At 41.9% G+C, this 19,138-nt stretch overlaps 1 protein-coding gene across 4 annotated transcripts in view; it reads left to right on the forward strand.

The window, feature by feature from the left end:
• Window positions 1-775: 775 nt before the first annotated feature.
• syt7b (synaptotagmin VIIb) overlaps window positions 776-19,138 on the forward strand; it is a 96,704-nt gene continuing 78,341 nt past the window's right edge. For all 4 annotated transcript variants that reach the window (XM_035164691.2, XM_035164684.1, XM_035164700.1 and 1 more), the window contains exon 1: window positions 776-1,275. In XM_035164691.2, coding sequence (XP_035020582.1) covers window positions 1,242-1,275 — 34 coding nt within the window. In that variant the 5' untranslated portion in view covers window positions 776-1,241. The remainder of the gene's footprint in view (window positions 1,276-19,138) is intronic.

A 19,138-nucleotide genomic window follows, 5' to 3' on the forward strand; every position in this document is an offset into this window, starting at 1 on the left:
CCTTTAGTTTTAAAAAGTAGCCCACTAAAACGACCACTAATGTCTTTTATAACAGCCCAAGATGAGAATGATCTCCATCAGTTACATCCACATGACTGCCACTGATCAACACTCGCCACTAGAGACCGCCAGTGAGCCGTGTGAGACTCGTGGCTCCGGGCGAACGTGAACGGTGAGTAAATGATCCTGTGCACGGGCCTGTTGGTTGTAATGGCATGATGATGATGATGATGAAAGCACGCGCGCTGCCCATGACACTGACACTAATGTAAAAGCTCGACAGAGTCTCAACACGCGATTCAGCGAAGCCCCTACAACTTCTGAAGGTTGTGCGTAAAAATGTGCGATTCTCACACGGATCCTATTGATTATTGATCTCACGGTGAAATCACAGCTATGGCAGTGGACGATACATAAGGGGGCGATTGTGACAAAGCATGAATTCGCGTCGGTGCTGGCCACAGGACCAGATATGTCTTTATACTTGTGGTTTCACGTGCGCTCTTTATTCTCACAGAGCCGCGGCACAGTTCCATACTATAATCTATACACTCCTATAGACTGACGCGTATTGATTATTGGAATCATCTCTCTGTCACAATTACTATTTTTGATCGAATGGAGTGGCTACAAGCAGCTGGGAGCTGGATGCCATTGCGTTTTGGTTGTATATATTAGCGATACTGGCCTTTGTAGAGATGCGAATTACGCATGGCAGCATCCTGATGTTGTTTCTGATGAAATGTGCTGCACATCAGTGTGCGGTGTGGTGTGAGAGTGGCTGCAAAGCGTCCCTGAGCTGCTGAAGACCTCTGGCGAAATGGTCAACACCTCTGAGGGCGCACCGATCCCTCGCCTCAGCTGCGAGGAGACGACCTCCTACCGACTTACTTCACGTCACCCCGCCCGTCTGCCAGCCGTCTCCTCCCTAAAAGCTCCGCCGCGACCATCCCTTTGAGCGACTCAGAGAGGGAGACACACTGAGGGAGGCAGAGGAGGGGAAGAAAGTGAGAGAGACCAAATACATGCAGACTCCCAACATCACCTAGACTACCTGCTCCGGCACAAAACAAGGGGAGGAGGACGCACAAGTGCAGGCGCGTCCATGCGTGCCAGCCGAGCGAGACAGTAAGCGCGCAACATTGGACCTCAGAAGAACTGGAATAAGAGTTTACGCGGAGAACTCTTTTGACAAGAGCACAGCTTGAAGCCTAAATGAGCGCAACACTGTAAGAAGAGTCATGCATCTCAACAGAGAAGAAGACAACAGCAAAGGTGAGGAAAAACAAGATTCCAGCGGCCATCTGTGTAGATGGATAGAGGCTCATTTCAACCCGGGCTCCCTGTGTAGTTCAAAGCTCTCGCGTTGGTTTGCCGGATGCCCTTGAGTGTGTCATGTTGATGTCAAGTGCTGATGCCGAGTGGGGGTCATTCCGGCGAGCCGATGGTGGTGGTGGTCCTGATGCTGATTGTATAATTCCTGTCTTTCACCATTTAAAACCGCACTGGATGGCAGCGAGGAGGTGTTGCATACACCCATCCAAGGTGGCAATGTGTAGTGACTGTGTGTCTGACAGCAGAGCAGCCGCCGGAGCACTTGTTGTACTCCGGGTGGATTCACCGTGGACGCGTTTTTCGCTCGAGGTGACCTGAGCGTGAACGCACAAGGTCATCCATCCATCGGCGGGGATGCTGGTGCTGTGAGCGTGCAGGCTGCCGTGGTTTTGTGCGGTGTTTGCACTGTTGTCTGTGTAAATGAGATGTGTGTGTGTGTGTGTGTCCTCGGTTGTGGTCGGAGGGGAGAATTAGGGAGCAGACGGTGTGGTAATGACACGAACCCCCCCACATCAGGATATACCGGTGGAGTAAATAGCTTTTCCTGCCTCTGCCAGCGCCATACATGGTGTGTTTTTACTCTCATTGTGTGAACCGAGGTCGAGGTCACTGACTAACACCTGATGCTGAAGCAGATGTGCCCCTGGATGTCTGTAGACATGACGCAGCCACTGTCTTGATAAATGTGATTAAATAAAAAGCAGCAGGACTTGACTTGTGTCCACCACACCCACATGAACTAAGTTAAACACAATTTAAATGACAGGGGACGTGGACTAGATATGTAATATGACCATCAGCTGCACTGTTTGACCTGCAGTCTTGGATTTGATTCATCAGTCTATTGCATGTAATGTTCAAACACGCTTTAATTGTCAATGTGAAGGTAAAACAAGTGAGATATCAGAGATATTTTAAAGTTAAAATGGTAAAAACACTGCAGACATCTCTCCGTAAACTCTTCTTTTATGATAATACATTTTATTTTACATTGCTTTTCTAGACACCTGAGGACACCTTACAATATATCATGTAGAAACACATGAATAATTAAAGTAAAACCAAGCATTGAAATCGTATTAGGAGACACAAACCCCCATCAATACAACCAAAGAAAGGTTAAAAAGTAAAGCCAAGAGGCTGAGACACCTAACGGTATGTGAACACAAGATTAAAGTCAAACCATAGGTTAAAAAACGATAAGTGAGGGATAGATGTTACGTGTGCTTGACTGATCTAGACAGATGCGTTGAGTTGTGATTTGAACGGTCCAATAGAGTCCAGCTGGCGGACGTGAGGTGGCAAAGACCTCACATGCTCAGGCCGATAATGATGTGATACCGCTGCCAAGGGACCACAGCATTTCATTTTTTTTATGCGCTACTGTCAAGTTTTATGGGCTGCTAATATCTTTGTTTTTAGCAGCTGTAAAACGTGCTGTTGTTCAGCGAGGAGTTCCCTCATGTGCCGAGCGGTGACCCACACACTGCATCGCCCCTCTTCCAAAATGTCCTGCGACCTCACTGCCAGACGTGTGGATTCACCGGGGACAAAAAGATGAGTCACAATCTGCAACTAGAAGTGATTTCACGATTACATGACAGGTGTGGCTGTGTGTGTGTGTGTGTGTGTGTGTGTGTGTGTGTGTGTGTGTGTGTGTGTGTGTGTGTGTGTGAGAGAGAGAGACAGAGAGAGAGAGATGTGCAAGTGAAAAGGCCGTGGTTAAAAGGTGAAACATTACAGCAGAGTCATCAGAGTCCAGCCACACTGAAGAACACCACAGTGAAAATACACAATACTGGAAAAAACATTGATATTTCAATCCATTTATTTGTGCTACTACTAATGATAATAACTGCAATAACAACTAGAGCCTGACCAATATATTTGTTCATTTGGATGGAATCTACTGATACGAGCCTTTCCCAGACATATTTGTAACTGTTTGCTGATATGAAAACTTTTATTTTCCAGATTAAACGATGCAGAAAAGATGTACATTATGTATTTTCTTATTTCAAGAATCCTCATATTTGGTTGCATTAGTGTTTTCTTATTATTTCTACTTATTTTATAATCAAGTTTACGGTTGAGCTGTAAAATATTGAGCCTCAATTACATACATTTTGAACATATATAGGCTATTTACACGTATATTTCGGTTGGGCTGTAATAACACTAACACTGATCAAATAAAATCATCATCCTAATCACTTATGGGCCGGCCAAACATCCAGCAAGCTATACCACTCAGTTGAACTCAATTCACTCATCCCTAGTGGAGAAAAATATAGCAACATTATGTATAAAATACACATGATAAATATTTATAAGTATGAAATCTATATAGTACATAGGTACAACTATAAGAGCAGATGTTGACATTTCCATGAATTATAAACGCACACAGCAAAGTAATTTAAACCTGACCATATTGTGGTAAACTCCACATCCATAAAACTGACTCATGATGACCTGAAACTTAAATACTTAATATAGTAATAATTCCTGGCTGACACATTAAAGATGTCTGAAGTTCTTTAATGTTTTGTGAGCCTTGGCGTCTTTAGGACTCAAGCTCTCTGCTGAAACAAATGTTTTTTTCATGCTTATGGGCTGTCTGCTGTGTCACAATGAATTGGATCAATACCCCAGATTCATTACCAAAAAATTTATAGCTCAGCCTCCAGCTTCAAGTGTCTTTATGCATTACCCTTCACAGACGGTGCAGAAATAAGTTCGACACGTTTTCCTGCAGACACAATCTACTTAAGGATTAATTTTTAAAGAAAGCATGAAGTTTTTCGTTATTTTTTACCAAGCCATCTGTAATTTATATTAAAATCAAAAGTGACTGTTCATTTCTAAGGATAAGGTTTTATCATGTTATCATTTATTTAGTGGGTGAAGTCATTTTTTTCTACTTGTTGCCCGAGAGACCACGAATGAGCTGTAGTTTTTTCTCCCATGGTAAATTTAGAATACAAGTGAATAAGTATGCCGCAGAAGTTATTAGTTATGTAATTTGAAAAGTTTCATGTTTGTTCATTACGATCAATTGGTATTTGTGTAAACTGTATTTTTAGTGGGGCAGTGATAACACTATTTAGTCAAAACAAGAATAGTGATGCACCAAACTGGAGCTGCATCTAATGATTGTTTTCATGATTTAATCTGTTCAATTGTTTGTTTTTTTCCAAGAAAATGGCAAAATGATTCCAAATCCTGTTTTCTAAAGTACAAGGTGACATTTGCTCTAGAAAAAAGTTCAACTTCATAGATGGGTAAAATGCAGAAAAGCATCAAATCATGAGAATAGAAATCTTGGAAGCAAATAATTTTGGCATTTTTTCTAGAAACAGCGAAACAATGATGACATGCAGGTTATGTTGGTGGGAGAATCTAAATTACGAGAAAATGCGAATATGAGAGAACAGTCTATACGCTTTAGCTCAGTAATGACGACCTGTGTAAAGTGTATCCTGCCTCTCACGAAGCATGAGGTGGGAGAAGCTTCAATCTCTTGTCTCCCAGCTCAATGGAGCTTGGATATAAAATGTATTTGTTTAATTTTTTTTGTTACTTTCCTTATTTTATGGCATTTAGACTGTATTTTTGTTATTATTAAATGTATTATGTAATATATTTAAAAATTGTTATCAGGATATCTGGAGTTGCCGGATGGTGAACTATAAAAAGAAGATAATGTAACAGTTGGCAGCTTCTCGTAGGGTAATTATTATTTATTAGAGAAAGTTAAGTACTTTTAACGTTGGTGTTAAAAATCAAAAGCATTCTGGGAAACATTTTGACAATGTCAATGAATGCTTTTATATTTTGATGCCATACTGTAATGCAACTCCTGTGGTTTCTGAATGGCTCATTTTCACAAATATTGATCATCTAAGGTGTAAGAATGAAATGAATAACCTGCAATCCACAGGTAGTTCAGGTGTGTTTCTGCAGAAGAGCACAGACAGTTGCGTCTCCAGAAAAGTTTGTGATGAATGAGAGGAATGACTGCATTGTGGAGCAAAGAGAGCGATACAGTTCATAGTGTTGTAGTTTGTATCTCCAGGTCTTTGTGCAGCTTTGTAGTAATCTCTCCACAACAGACTAGGTGTAAATGTCAGGTGTCAAGTAGGCCTCAGTGCAAGGTGCAACAGAGAATCATTATTAATCTGGCACATGAACTGTCAGAAATAATTGCTTAATATTAGTAGCGTTCACATTCGGGGAAACATTTAATTAGTATTATGATTCAAACGTAATGGGATGGAATCTTATTAGTAGTTTGAAACAAACTGCAGGAGAGAAGGAAGAGACAGAGCAGTAATTAATAGAGTCGGAAACGAAGGTATTTTTATTCCCTGTTTGACTCAGTGTTGGGAAGCAAGCCACTTGGATTTACAGACTCCAGGGAGCAGACGGTGAGGCCATGAAAAGGAAAATGCTCTGCTCTGTTCTACTTAGCTGCACACATATTTACAACCAAAGAGGAGGATGATAGAGGATCACATCACAAATGATGGCTGAATAGAAAAGTCAGACAGAAGGGCGCAAATAAAATGACACAAATGTGTCACGGAGAAGGACGGAGATGGGTTTTGTTTTTTTGTGTGGTGCGCCGGGTTGGACAAATAAATTCCTCCGCGTTTCAGAAAACTGTCACATCGATTTCTCTTGTGATGTATGATCCGGATCAAAGTCATCGTCCTGTATGTGTAAATAAAAACACCCAAATCATCAAGATGTGAGATTAATCTTACTTGTTTATTCAAGCTGTGGTTGTATTTGTAGACAAAGCTGCGATATTTGTCTTAAAAATATCTGTGTTCATTTATACCCCTTGAGGTTCTCTCATTTGCTTCATTTTCTGTTAAATTATATTCTTCCTCCATTTATTACTCACATATGTGCCGTCAATAGATAAAACCTGATCTATATTAAAACCCCAGCTTCTAAATAAAGATGAGAAAAGATGTGCACTGTGGAGAAATATTCACAGGAGGAACGGTGTGTGTCATACTGCAGGATGACTGTTACAATCTGGAGGTTATGTTTGGCCCATGACGAATGTGAAGTTTGTCCAGGATGAGAAATATATCCATCCTGTTTATCGTGGGTCGTAACGGGCTGGAGCCAATCCCAGCTGGAACTGGGCGAGAAGTGGGGAACACCCTGAACAGGTCCTCAACCTGTCATATGGCTGACATATAGAGACACACACAAGAAATGACAAAGCTATGGACAGAAGAATAAAATCCCTGGCAAATTGGGTCGTATTCACAGTGTTCTCCCAAGAGGAGCATCTGATGTCCCAACAAGCTGCCCGGAAAATAAGTTATATTTAAAAGATAAAGCGCTGTTGGTTGTGTAATGCGAAGGGACAATATCCACGACAATAAAGTTTCTTTTAAGTGTCGGTGAAACAAAAAAGCTCTGTTTGCTTTATTGCAAGCACTTTTGAGACGGTCCCTACCTCAGTTTGCAGCTAATAACGTTTACTCTAAATTGTATTCATATATGTTCAGATGACATTATCTGTCCATTACATTATATTCCTATTTGTTTAAATCCACATCTTAAACCTGTTCAGGGAAATACATTGGGAGAGCTATTGTGCGTGTGTGTATATTTGTGCGTTGTGTTTGCATGTATATTAGATTTGTCGTGTGTTTAGACGTAGGCCCAGGCTCTTACATAACTCTGTTACAGCAGCATGTCCGCGATAAAGACGGCTTTCTAATTGTTCTCTGTGTTCGCTTTGCTGCCGTCTCTCCTCTCACTTGACCCTGGTTGCCATCTTGTCTGGGTTTTTACTTTGTGCCTCACAATTATTGATAAGTAGCGGCGTGAGAGGAGAACAGAGATGGTGCAGTAGGTTTTGTAATCTGGATGAGGTTGCGTGAAGAGAAGTAGCCCACCCCTGTATCAGCAGTGTGGGTTGAAAATGGTTTTGGCAGATATATAAGGGGGTAGGTAGAGAAATACAGAAATAGATAATGGGAGACAGAGACAAAGAGAAAAAAGAGAGAGGCAGTGTAGATTTTGAGTGTATCTACATAATGTCTGTGAGTAGTGAGTACTCTTGAGCAGGAAGTAAAACAGAGAACCAGACATGCACTGTGCCTCTTATTCAGTGAACTCATTGAAGCAATGCTGGTCTTCACACACGGTACACAGAAACAGTGGAGAGCTGAAAGACGGAGGAAAGAAGGACGGAAACAAAAAGCTGAATGTGCCCTGTTTTTGATCCAGGTTGATTTGTATGGCTCTCGAGGATGATGCTCTTCTGTTTGTGAATAACAATTCATTTAAAGTCTCACTCCAGTAGCTTATTTAACCCCGTAAAACTCTTATTTGCTCCTCAAAATAAAATATTCAAAAGCTCCGTCGTTATAAAATCCTCCTCATGGCCTTAAAATGGCTCGGTTGTAACTTTACACCTTCCTTCCTCCCAGTCTCCCCACCCTCACAGCCACCTGCAGTTAAGGAGCCTTTCTCCAGATACTTGGCTCCACCCACAAGTTGTCAGGATTGGTTTTTTCGGTTTGTGACATCACAAACCCTGGTTGTCTGAATCTGTTGTCTTCAGACTGGCATTTGTTTACGGCAGCGTTACAGTGGATCTACTCAGCCTGTGGTTCTACTTTCACTCAAACTATGTCTTTTATCATAATTAAGGCACAGGGGGGAGATATGTTTACAGGTTTAAACACTTGATTTTCACTAGAGGGGGACTTTAAAGCTGCTTTCAGACATGCTCCCATTCTGGACATTCTCCTGACATTTTCCGGAGGGGAACGCAAATGTCAGAATCGGTTGCTCCAGACCACTTTTACTGCCAGCCCCTTAGTAAAACCCAGGAGAATGTCTGAGTGAGCCCATGCGAGAATACAGCAGGATATTGTCTGGAGAATTCACCTTGAGCGAGTGGGCGCATTAATGATGTTTCTAACACAAGACAGAAAAAAAACGGGAAAACAATACAAATATCTCAGGATGAAAAAGGGAAATCATAAAGACGCAGATGTAATTGTCAATTCTGAAAGACACGAGACTCAAGAGCTTTTGGTGATGAGAGCAGAATTTAGACATCACGTGCACCTTCCTACATGCTCTTCCCAGGTGTCACCCTTCACCTAAATGCTCTGGAGATTTTCCTGTTGTTGTTAATGCACTGACTCGGACAATCTCCTGCTTTGTTCTTCATGTGTGAAAGACACATTGTTGTTGTTGAATCTTCATGTGAACCCACCTTGTTTCTGACTTCTGAAAATCCACTAAGATACTCTTTATATGACTGTTACTTTTACTGCAATTTGATTGACTTATTCTGGGGTGACCAGTTCCCTCTGTCTCTAGCTCCCACTCCTGGCCTGGGGACGGTGTTGACCACCTCGTGTCACAGGTTGTTTACCGGTTTTTTTTTTCACCCGTCCGCTGTGAGCCTCACGAGGAGCGTGTGAAGGGATCTGTGTGGCTGCTGGAGGGCTTTGTCACTTTAACGGAAACATGTTGTTTTGGGACACCAGCAGAAACAAAGGATGGTATACAGTTCTTCTTGGGAGTACAGCTTGTTGTGTGTAGACATGTGAGTTATCACCTCCAGATCCTCTCCCCCAGCTCAGAACAGGTGCCCTCATTGTGTGGAAACAAAAAAGATCCTGACTGCCATTTGTTACCTTCATTACAACAGACATCGCATTTTCTGACAGCTGATTGAACAGTGAGGCATATTGGATAAGGACCGGCCCTCTGATTGACATGTCCCGTTGATCTCTTAGCTACCAATGGACTGAATCGACAAACTTAAGTCGTGATTACTTCCTTTTGGTGCTTCCGTAGGATCGGAGGAACAGATATATTTTTGGGGACTCCTGCCTCAAACCACAGCGGTCTCATGTGACGCTGAAAGGCTCTCAGGATGAGTAAGGCAGAGGGCTATTTGTGGTTTGTTGTCCTGCCCAGGATGTTGGCTTGACAGAGGGAGCACTGTCGCATTAAGAGTAGGAGTGCACCTTGGCTCTGCCTGTTTTATTGAACAGGACACTAAGATGAATTCAGTGGTATAGCTCGCTGGATGTTTGGCTAAGAGGATGGATGACTGATGGATGGATCACAACGATCAAGAAATGATCCAGATAAAATATATTTGCACCCCACCTAGACTGAGTGAGGCGAACGGGATATTATGGGAACAGATATCAGCGGTCTAGCCAGGAGCAGATGGTGAGACAGAGCTACGCACAGACAGCATCTTCCTGCCAATACAGGGCTGACAGAGAATGGAGTCAGCATGTACATGCACAAAGACGTACAAACACTCTTGGCCTTACAAAAGCTGTCAGTGATCTCACAGACTGCGTTGCTGTCACCGTCACACCCACAGCCTTTCATTTCCTCTAAGCTCCTTCTTCTATTTCCTCTTCTTTTCAACTCTCTGTTACTCTATCAACCTTCAACTTCTTCCACCAACTCTCTCCATCCACCCTCCACTTTTTTTCCTTATTGTTTCATCTGGGATGTCATGATAACGCATTGGAATACTAACGAACCCTGATGCCTATAACGTGATATCCTGCGCTTCCATTTGATCCAGTTTGGGATTCTAGTTCCCAGCAAAAACATTCATGGTTGCCTGGTAAATTATTCATTACAGGTAGCAGAGAGGCAATATAATTAAATAAGCCAATGCAAAGAAGCTCTCAGGGACTATTAAATGTAGCACAAATGTTTAGTTCAGAGATAATTAGGTTTTACTTTGTCTGATGCACATCAGACATTCTAACCTGAGCGTCACCCAGAGGGCAGAGCAGGAATCAGCCAGTGTCCAGGTAGCTTGTCTTCAGTCCTGGGAGTCCTGGGGGGCCGGTTGTACTCAGGGGTTGAGGACCCTGCTGAGAGAGCAGTTGAGTATACATGCTGAAGAGGCTTAGTATTTGCTTTATAATGCAGGAGAAGTACACTCCTCAGTTGAAATACCAACCTTTCTGCCAAATTTGTCTTAAACTACTCACCAGAATTGGTTTCTGTTAAATCCGGGGTGAGAAACAGGTCACACAGTTGCTGGAACGTGTTTGATTAGCTGTGCAGTACAACGGTATTGAGAATCAGACTGAATCACATCATCACCTCAATTACTCTCCAGTGTTTGCTGTTTGATCTGGCTTTCAGCTGCAGGGGTCAATAAATTATTCCAGACTAATATGGCAAATACAGCGGGGTATTATACTGTTCGATATTATACAGTACGTTTGTAAGTCTTAAAGCTGCTGCGATGGTTTTTATTATCAGTTAATTGATTGCTTGTCTTCTGATTTATTGATTTAGTATTTATTTAGTTTATAGAATGTATGTAAATAGTGAGAGGTGATCACATGTGATGTCCTCAAATTGCTGGTTTTGTCAAAACTCAAAAATACTCAATTTACAATGATAGAAATCAGAGAAAAGCTGCAAATCAGATTTTAGAAGCTATAATCAGTTTGAGCCACAGCGGCATGGGTGGGTGGTCGGTTTGTCAGCCCACTGTTGGTCCAGAATTGGCAACTGTTCACATGCTATCATGCTAAACTAAGTTGGTGACCATGATATACCTGCTTGAGATCATTCACTGTATATAAAGATGGACGACATGACAGCTCCCCAAAAGCATCTGGACCGCTCCCTGTTTGCTGGCTGCAGAGAAGGTCATTAACTCTGCCTCCTCCATGTTAACGGATGGGACATGGACCAAACTAAACAGTGAAAGTACATGTCAAATATTTTTTTCCCCCCAAAGATGTTTTCTGACATTTTAGGTAATTATTATCACACTGATAGGATTTGGTTTTAAATATTCGATGCTATAAAAGCAGGGGTGCAAATGGTCGACCCTGTGTATCGGTAGGACGTCATTACTGTGGCTTCATCCCCTGATCCCCACTGTGCAGACTCTGGCTCCAAATGTGCAAGATGGCGGCGTTTGTTTCAGGGATATTTTGGCTTCATTTCTGGATAGTGGGAGGAAGCGGAGATGCTCCGTTCATCTTTAAATACAATTAATGCTTAAGATAAGCATGTTGAGTGAATGTCATTGTGAGAAATATGTTAGCTTGCTGGTTAGCTTATATCCCAAAGCACTGCTACGCCTACTGTGTCATGGAGTTGCTCACATGGCTGTAGGTTGTCTGTTCGCTTAACGAGTGACTTGTCAATTAATCAATAAATGAATTGTCTCACTCGAGTGAAGCTATCATTTTGCCCTGTTTGCCCTCTCCGGCTCATCCCTGCCATCAAACACTCAGCTGAAGAGGCTGAAGAATACAAAAACCTTCCCTCCTCGCTAGTTCAGACAGAAGCACAATGTCTGACCTGATAATCCACCCTCTGCAGTGTCTGAGAATTTGAGCTACTTTCCTCGTCAACCTTCAGCTGCCAGTTCCACTCTGCTCTGACGCACGCCAACCCTGACTCTTGCTTCACCCCACTGATGGAAGCAGCGGTCTAGGTTGCTGGATGAGGTAGCTTGCCTCGCAGAGAGTCCTCGAGCATGATGTCGGCTGCAGCCTCCAGCACTTGGTCACTGTGCGGCCGCCGTGTCCGTCTCAGGGCCGTCGAGCAGCAGCTGAACATGTGCAGCAGCGCTCTCCTCCTGAGGCACCGAGGGCACGGAGGTGACTCAGCCTCGCTCCTGAAGAACAGACCGGACGGGCTGTTACAGAGGCGGTGAATTATTATAAGAAAATTCTGAGTAGGTTAAACTGAAATTTACTTTTCCCTATTGTTTAGAACATTGCTCTTTTTCACAATACCTGTGTTACAACTGTCTACAAATATAGACTTTATTCTCTTACTCATCATTTATCTGCTCACCTTTGAGCTGTTTTCAGACATGAAATATTCCGTTTGCACATGAAAAATACAGCATGAGGTCGTCAGAGTCAAACACGTTCACTACAATAGATAAATGTCCAGAGCGTTCAGGAGGCAGGACATTAAAACTTTAACAATTATGCTGCGGAAATAATGTGTTTTTGTTTTTGGCACACTGTTTAATAGCTGTTGAATCTCATCTTTCCATGTTGACACCCTCGTCTGCATCCTCTTCTATATTCCACCTCTTTTTCATCGGAAGATATTTGAATTATCTTAGTTTTTTCAGTTTTGCGTCCGTCACTAGTTAGTAACTCCGTTAACATGCCCACTTGCTGTCACTTCCGATACTTACCTGCTGCATTCTCACACTGGCTTGGACATTCTCCAAATATTTTACTCGGAGGGCGGCAGGGAAAACTCCTGCGTTCTCCTATACATCTCCTCCAGAAGAGTCTTGAGTTCCGAGCATGTCTTAAAGCAGCACCGGAGGATAGTTCTTATCGTCTGTAGTTTGTGTGGCCAGTCAGGATTCAGTGGTTTTCTGTTTGAGGACACACGGAAAGCTATATATAAAATTCAAATAGTTATATTAAGCATGTTTAGAATATCAAGTGCTTTTAAAAGCCAGGCGTGACCCAGCACATGCTCCCGGTACAAACCAGTCATACTTTCCATTACAGCTAAACGCCCACCACCTGCACACTGATGGTTGTAATTGCCTCGCTCTCATTACCAGCAATCTATATGTTCTCTCCCCTGGGGAACGAGATTGAGGAATGTAAGTGTGTGTTTGTTTACAATTTGGCATAATGGAGGGTCCCATCACTTTTGCAAATGAGGGTGCACATGCATACTGCAATGATGTGTGACAACCTCCACAATCAATGTTTGTATCAATGTCAAGCTGATGTTTTCCTGCTCCAAAGTCACTTGTGCGCCTCTCTCCTTCAATTTCCCTCCCCCTGCTTTTAATGCATTGTGTATATTTTCCCTGTGTGTCTAGATCCATCGACCATTTTTTTGTAATTCTTGAATTATAGTGATGGAAAGTGGCCACAAATGGAGAGGGAGGGAGAGGGGGGGGACGGAGGGCAATGATGACGCTCCATTGAGACTTTTGGAGAAAGGAGACCAGTCGAAGCAGAAGTGAATTTGAGAGTAAGAAACATGGGGATATATCCGCATTCATCTGGAATGTAAATGTCAAACTCCAATAGCCACATCAGGCCCTCGGCACAATTCCAGCCCTCAAGCTGATTTTTTAATTTTCTACTAATATTGGCCAAGTGCCATTTTGCCCATAATGTGGATATTGCAAATCCTAATGTCCACTGCAACGTCCTGCATGTTCAATTCCCCCAAAAAACCTGCATGTCCCCGAGCCCTTCTCATCAGCACCGTACGTCGCGACAACAGTTAAGCACATTTGTTAGCCAGTCAAAATCAGTGTCAAAAACTAAATGTAGAAAAGGAGTTTTTCAGGAGGTGGCTGGTTGTTTTGTTTGTTGTCACAAGTCAACCTGCCTACATTTAGAAGTTCTGTGTTTGAAATACTTTGGCATATTCTGACCAAAGCACTGTTTTTAACATGAAACATGGACTCGTGTGTGAGTAATTTGCATGTACGTGTGAGTCAAAACATGCATGTCTGTAAATTTCTCTTCAACTAAATGTAAGTCATCTCGATGTGTTTGACTCGGTGCAATGAAATGAAGCTTTTTGTCCTTTGAAAGGATTCGCTGTCAGCGTGCAGATACAATGAGTAAAAAGGAATCATGCAGCGCTCTCTCTTTTCGTGTCATTTTCCACTCTTTTAGATTTGCTCATTTGACTATTACACTTGTTGGGAGGAATGCTTCTTTCAAATTTCACATCTTTGTATGAATCATCATTTATAAACAGGATGTCTTTCAATGAAAAGAAGAAACACTGGGTTGAAAGCCTTGAGTGAATACAGGCTTTAATTGGTTGTGATTCTTTAACACGGCCCATTTAGTGATCGAGTTTGACATTTTGATGTAGAGAATGAAAATATAGAAGAAAAGACCCAGCTGAGACCCTAAATATGCATCAGTCTACAGTATGCTATACAGCAGTCAGCCACCAGGGGCCGATCAAGACATTTTGGCTTAATTTTAGGGAGCTTTCATCACTGCTCAAAAAAATGAAGCACAGGTGATTGTGAATCAATTGTACCTGCTTTGGTGCAAATGAAAGTGACAACAGGTGCAATGGAGGCAAAAGCAAGACAACCCCCAAAAAGGGAATGATTTTACATGTGTAGGCCACAGACTCTCCTTATCCTTCCTGACTGATTCTTCTCCAGTTTTGTGTTCTGCTAGTGTTCTTGTCACTACTGGTAGCATGAGGTGGTACCTGCAGCCCAATCAGGTTCGCACAGGTAGTCCAGCTCCTCCACATCCATGCATGCGGACGCAAGAAGGTTTGCTGTGTCTCCCTGCACAGTCTCAAGAGCATGGAGGAGATACCAGGAGGGCAAGAGGAAAAGTTAGAGGTTGAGTGTTCTCCTTCTGGAAACCATCCATCCATTATGTATACTGCTTATCCTTTAAGGGTCGCAGGGGAGCCAATCCCAACTGACATTGGACGAGAGGACGGGGTACACTCTGCATGGTTTCCAGTGAATCACAGTGCCAACATACAGAGACAAACAACCACTCACATTCATATTCAAACCAACAGTCAATTTAGAGTCTCCAATCAACCTAACCCTCCCACAGTCCACAGTACCTGGAGAAAACCCACACAGACACAAGGAAAACATGCAAGCTCCACACAGAAAGACCCCGGCCAAACCCACATTCATCTCGCTGTGAGGCGACGGTGCTAAACGCCACACCATCACACCAGCTCACCACCTGACCGCCTGACCGTCTGGAAACCATGAAAACCTTTCAATTTGAAGCCAATTCTTCCAATAGTTGTTAGACTATTTCCATCTGGACCATCAGGACCTGACTAACAGACTGACCAACAAATGTCACGAGCTCGGCTAAAGAAACCTGTGAAAGTAGTGTTTTGGGAAGGAGGGACAGAGAGGCAGACACAGTGAGATTTATGGAGAGGTGCAGTGAAGGCGACGTGAAAGGGGTTCGCCTGTTCACTTGTTTGGATTGATTGGTTTGCTGGAGGTTAGAGAGTTACAGGAGAGGAAACTAGACAGCTGGCTACAGGACCAGTCAGTGTTTATTTATAAGTAAATGCTTTGAATAATTTAGATGAGCCATCAACAGACCACGTGGGCTTTTTTTTCCCCCGAGTTGGATTAGCAGGATACAAAAACAAATCCAGAATTTTCATGGTGCTGTCATGTCCTCGGAAAAAAGGTATACACCTGAGGGAAGAGAAGCTGTGTTTGTTCACCGTGGAAAAATATTCAATTTCTCTGACAGAAAACATATCGATTATGAAGAATAACTCATACATCATTAGATTAATTGATCTACTTAAAACTATACAAGACAAGAAGTCATTCATATTGCAATCTCTCCACTCATCAGTTTCCCACCCCCCCGCCTTTCTTTCCTCCCTGTCTCTCTTTGTGTCACACTATCCATGTTCACCACAGTGTGTGCAGTGTTTGATCCTCGTGATGTTGTCCAAGATCGCTGTGGCACTGGGGCCAAGAATTATGAAACAATGGCACGCTGCATGGATCAGACAGCCGACACAGAGAGGCAGAGAGAAATGGCAAAAAATAGCACACGAGAAAGAATGAGTGTGACAGAAAGTGTGTGTGTGTGTGTGTGTGTGTGTGTGTGTGTGTGTGTGTGTGTGTGTGTGTGTGTGTGCGTCACTGGGCTTTTGTGAGAGGGACAGAGATCAGAGAGCTGGATATTATTGTAGAAAGAGAGCAGCCTGTGTATAGAAACTACTGTATAAGACTGAAGCCCCTTTTCCACTGGTCAAAAAAGCTGCTAACACCCGTCTGGCTTTTTGTCTACATTGCGAATGGATACAACCGACATTCATTCATTCATTCATTCATTCATTCCGGGCACAGGTTTTTTTATTTGCTCCTGCTGTAATCGACAGTGATGGAAACATGGCACCTGGGTGAATATGCTTTTTATTTTTATTTTGGGAGACCAGATGCTGACACTGCACCTTTTCCAGCGTGACATTATGTCATGCATTGAACTATTAGGCATTGGCATGTAAATATCCATGGATGTTTGTGTTCTTATTGATTTTTACATCTTTTGAACAACATGCAACAGTCCGTTATTTTTCTTCGTATCGTGCAAGATGCAACACGCGTTGGTTTCCAGGGGGTTTTGACGATTACTCACCTTGGGGGAAATCTTTTTTCCTGGGTTTACCCACGTTTAAAAATCTTGCATATGCCCACTAAATTTGGTGTGAGAGGTATGAGAGATGGGCAAAAGTCAAAGTGAGCTGCTGGTTGTCTTCTCTTTTGGCTAAACTGTATTTTATCCACAGCAGGTGGATGAACAGACATTAAACAAACGAAAAAAGTTAAAACTGCAGATTCCACATTGATCTACAGTAGATTAAATTTAGTATGAGACACACAGACGTCTATATTCAGTACTTTGTTTTCTTGTGTCTTGTCTACCCCAAAACAACTTTCAAATTCTGTCCAATCATTCGTCCAGATTCACTTGATCAAAGCTCTGATGCACTTTATAATTTATTTTGGTTTCACAGACTCAGACACAGTGTTTGCCTTGCCTATGTGATTCACTGAAAACTGTACATTAGTTGACAGAGTGAACAGTATATTGTGGAGGCTGTGTTATACATCTTCCCTCTCTGCTGTGGATTGAAAAACCTATACGGTATTCAGTATTCAGTGCTTTGGTGGATTAACTTTAAAACTGAATGGACGGCACAAGATAAGAGGAAATAAAAAAGAGAAGAAGTTATTTTTCAGTTAAAGGTGATCGCACATGTACTCTTTGACCCTCTGGCACAAAGAGGCTTTACATAAAAAGCCTCTTTGTGTTTAACCCTGTAGATATTCTTTTACAAGATGTACAGATGAGTGTAATAAGCAGAAAACGTCACAACTACAGTAAATATTTCCACCTTGGAAACGCAGTGTACCGATTGCAATCTCGAAAAAACTGGTTCAGACTGATTAAGTCTCACACATCACATAGGGAACCAATATAATTTTATTATAATGAACTAAATTTGACATTAGCATAGTTTGGTTGTTATCATCTCAGTTGGTGTAATTGGTTTCTCAGCCACATTGTGTACATGCAGGAGCCTATCTACATATTTATACAACTTAATAAGCTACTAAGATGATAATAATTTCGCCATTTACAGCTTCATTAAACCCTCCTCAACCAACAATTAGATTTTTTTTTTACTACTCAGGTCAATATTTATCTTCTCCTCCCTCAAATCTTTCACTACTCCATCTCTCCGTCCCGCTGTCTCTTCTCTTTACTCGCTCTCTCTTTATCTCCCACTATCTCTCACGGCTCTTTGGTGAGTCACCTTGCATGTCTGAGTAATTATACGCACCCAAAGGGACACACATGCACAACAATGCAGACATAAACAAAATCAGTAAACAACATATATTCAAAGTGATGGGATAAAAAAAAAAAAAAGTATTCAACTCACTAAATAAAGTTTCATTCTGGAGAAACCTGCATTAAAACAGACATTTTACAATTAAATAGGAATTTGAATATAATCCTGTGATATGAAAAATGTAACAGTATTTATTTTACAGAGGGATCAGAATGTCACAGCGTAGCAGAGTATTTGACGCATCATCCTGCAAAACACCTCATGAGACTGAAAACGGCTATATTAAAAATGCATGGTGAGGAAGTGTTATTTAATTTACTAGTCAGACAATAAGATTTGATCCAGGGAGCTTTGAGTCATACATACATGCATGAAGTAATGAGACAGAAGGTTATTAATGTGGAAACTATGTTTGCACGTTGGGCTGAACCATTTAGAAAAATATTTAACTGTGGTTTTACTTACCAATATTACAACTGAGCTTTAAATTAGGATTTTCCGTGAATAAAACTTCTTCCTTGGTCGCTTAAAACAATGATACTGAAGGTGTTAGGCTGAAAAAGAACATAGTAGGAGGAGGGGTAGTATAGGAGCCAGGTCAACATGTGTTTGTGCTCCTCTCCAATACTCTGTGTACCCCACGATACTTTAGATAACAGCACAGCTCCCCAAAACAGCCTCTGCCAACAGTTCCTTTAAGTTCAATAAAGCTGCACCAAATTCACTCATTAAAACCAATAAACATACACACAGACAGGGGGTGAAAACATAACCTCCCTGACAAAGTTAATGATAGTTTTTACTTCACTTCACAACAAGTAATGGGCATCCCATTCTAATTGATTTGAGACAATCACCTTTGTCATTAAAATACAAAATAATTTGTTTTTGAAAGACGAGACAACTTTCAGTCCTCAAAATCGTGATGAGCATGAAGTGTAAGCATTGAAAATGATTAATTAATTATATAAATATACTTGGATACAGATCAGTGTCAATGTAACAAATTCTTCTTTATCTCGAATCTCTTTAACTGATGTTTTTGTTCCACAATTTGAATATCACAACAATAATAGATGCACCTTTATTTTCCTTTATGTCCAACATCGGTGCCATTTTGTGTCTGTATGGAGCTAACCCATTTCCTGATTCCTCACAGACACAGCTTTAAAGAACACAGAAAATCGTAGCTAATATCCAGCAGCTCCGTGCACTTAATGGCGAGGCACATTAGGTTACCACTGTGATGCCCCCTGGCTGTTGGAAAGGAGAGCTCAGTGAGAAGATCTTGACTTCTCTTATGAATTAGATATGACATATTAGAGACTGCGTTGAATTAATCATGGCGAGGGATTTCAGCTCAATTCCATTTTTTTAAACGGTCTACCTTTAATAATTATTTACA

Source organism: Hippoglossus stenolepis, chromosome 1 (genome assembly GCF_022539355.2).
Source record: "Hippoglossus stenolepis isolate QCI-W04-F060 chromosome 1, HSTE1.2, whole genome shotgun sequence".
In the NCBI taxonomy this organism is placed as follows: Eukaryota; Metazoa; Chordata; class Actinopteri; order Pleuronectiformes; family Pleuronectidae; genus Hippoglossus; species Hippoglossus stenolepis.